At 44.7% G+C, this 2,102-nt stretch overlaps 1 protein-coding gene across 1 annotated transcript in view; it reads left to right on the forward strand.

The window, feature by feature from the left end:
• Positions 1–1,847, forward strand: part of LOC105310321 (origin recognition complex subunit 6-like) — a 5,089-nt gene extending 3,242 nt beyond the window's left edge. Inside the window, exons 3-5 of the mRNA XM_023526690.1 lie at positions 38–221; positions 685–753; positions 1,292–1,847. Coding sequence (XP_023382458.1) covers positions 38–221; positions 685–753; positions 1,292–1,419 — 381 coding nt within the window. The 3' untranslated portion in view covers positions 1,420–1,847. The remainder of the gene's footprint in view (positions 1–37; positions 222–684; positions 754–1,291) is intronic.
• The last annotated feature ends 255 nt before the right edge of the window (positions 1,848–2,102 follow it).

The raw sequence follows: 2,102 nt of genomic DNA on the forward strand, positions 1-2,102 counted from the left end.
TGATGAAGTCTGTCACCGAAACAGTGGCCATTTGTGATTTTCCAGTAATTTAAAACAAAAACTGTTGTACTGGTTCTCAAAAGAGTCATTTATCAAATTCTTTTGTAGGATTTTAAAGCTAAAGGTGGATAAAAATAAAATGGTAGCCACATCTGGAGTAAAAAAAGCCATATTTGATCGACTGTGTAAACAATTAGAGAAGCTCGGGCAGCAGCTCAACAGTGAGTATCCATTCCATAGTTTAACGATGTGTCATTCGAATACGTAAACCCACTGGTAAAAGTCCAATATTTCCAAACTTGCAAAATGGCTGATTTCTGAAATCTGTTTTAATGTGGACCAGATAAGTCTTTAGTGAGAAAATGTTTTGTTTTGTTTTGTTTTTTTCAATTAAAGTAGCTTAATAACTTTTTAAAACCTGTGATCTATGAACCCATGCCTGGGAAATAGATTCTGAGTTAACACGCTTCAGCGTTAAATGCCAGCCTCCGTTTACGTAAGCTAGACTAGAAGTGATTCTCAAGTCTGGCAGGGAAAGTCAGAAAAGAGAAGGTCAAGGCCATTTGCCTTCTCATCCTAGTGCTAGTATTTGATCAGTCAAGGTATCCAGTTTTTGTCATCCAAAATAGACCCAACTGAGAATAGGAGAAAAATTAACCCGATGACACTCACTTTTTCTTAAAGGAGAGTCTCAAGATTCAGCTGCTCCACCACGGAAAAGAAAGAAGGCAGGGACTGAGCCTCTAGCAAAGGGTAAGATGAGCTCACGCTGGCCGAACACTGGGATTGGTGCAGAGGGGTTGGTGCAGGGAGCGGTCCTGTGCTCTTGCTTCACTCCCAGAAGCCCGCAGAGATTTCCGTAATTAAGAATACATCTGAAGCCAAACTTAGGTCCAGATCCTGCTTCACCGCTTACTGGCTCTGTAATTTTAGGAACATCACTTAATTCCAGTGAGCCTCAGTTCCCACATCTGTGAAAGGTGATTAGTATTAGCTAATCCACTCCATAGGATCGTGAGCGTTGAACGAGATAACACTAGTAAGGGCCTGGTTCAGTGCCTGTTGAGCACCAGGTAAGTGCCCGTAAGTGTTAGCTCTCACCTTGATGTCTCAGAATCTTGGAACCTGAGAGCAAAACGCAGATGCGTTAGCTGCTGTTTCCACTTTTCGTTTCAGTATCTTATCCTCTATTACCTTAATAATTAAAGTGGACACTTTAAACAAGCTTTTTTTCTTACTCCATTTGTAAGCATGAGGATTTTGAAACACTGTTGAAAATTTTCTTTCCCAGAAAGGGAGAAGGTAGTAGAGATCCCGCATAAACCGCAGAAAGACGAAGACCTGACACAGGATTATGAAGAGTGGAAGAGGAAAATTTTGGAAAATGCTGCCAAAGCACAGGCAGCTACTGCAGAGTGACTGCGGCTCCCAGATTGCCGTGTGCCACACACCGACAGTGCGTCCGCCCCGGCATTGTGTTTGAACTTGATAACAAGGATCCTAAAACCGCTGCCTTAATAGCAGGGAAGCCAGCACTGGGGCCGAGTCCTGGGCAGCACGTCGTTTGGTCCGCCACAGTGCCTGGCGGGCATAGCCCAGGCTCCACGGGTCTGCATTCCTTCAGAATGGACTTGGAGCCATTTTACTCCTTTTATTTTTTTAGTTTATTTTAATTACTTTTGTTTTAAGCGAATGTCAAGTCTCCTGTCCTCCAGGCCATCCTATCCTATGGCATTCGGGCTGGATGGAGCCTTACAGATTTAATTACGTTTTCATGTAAATTTTTTGGTTTGACTAAAATCGACACGTGGTACAACTTAAGTTAATAAATGTTCCTTTGATGCGTGTTCAGTGCCCTCACCATCAGTGGGGTTGGGGTCAGGGACACAGTCTGCTCCGGCAGGAAGGAGGCGCAGGTTGCTGAGCCTGGCCCACTGCTCAGCAGAGCGCAGGTGCCGGGGCCGCACAGCCTGCATCGAAGCCCTGCTCAGCCCCTCACACCTGTGAAACCCTGCGCACATTCATCAACCTCTTCGTGCCTCTTCCACACGTGGGACTAAAAATGGCGTCTACTCATTTGGAGTTCTGAGCTAATTTCAGGC

Source organism: Pteropus vampyrus, unplaced genomic scaffold (genome assembly GCF_000151845.1).
Source record: "Pteropus vampyrus isolate Shadow unplaced genomic scaffold, Pvam_2.0 Scaffold2233, whole genome shotgun sequence".
NCBI lineage: Eukaryota > Metazoa > Chordata > Mammalia > Chiroptera > Pteropodidae > Pteropus > Pteropus vampyrus.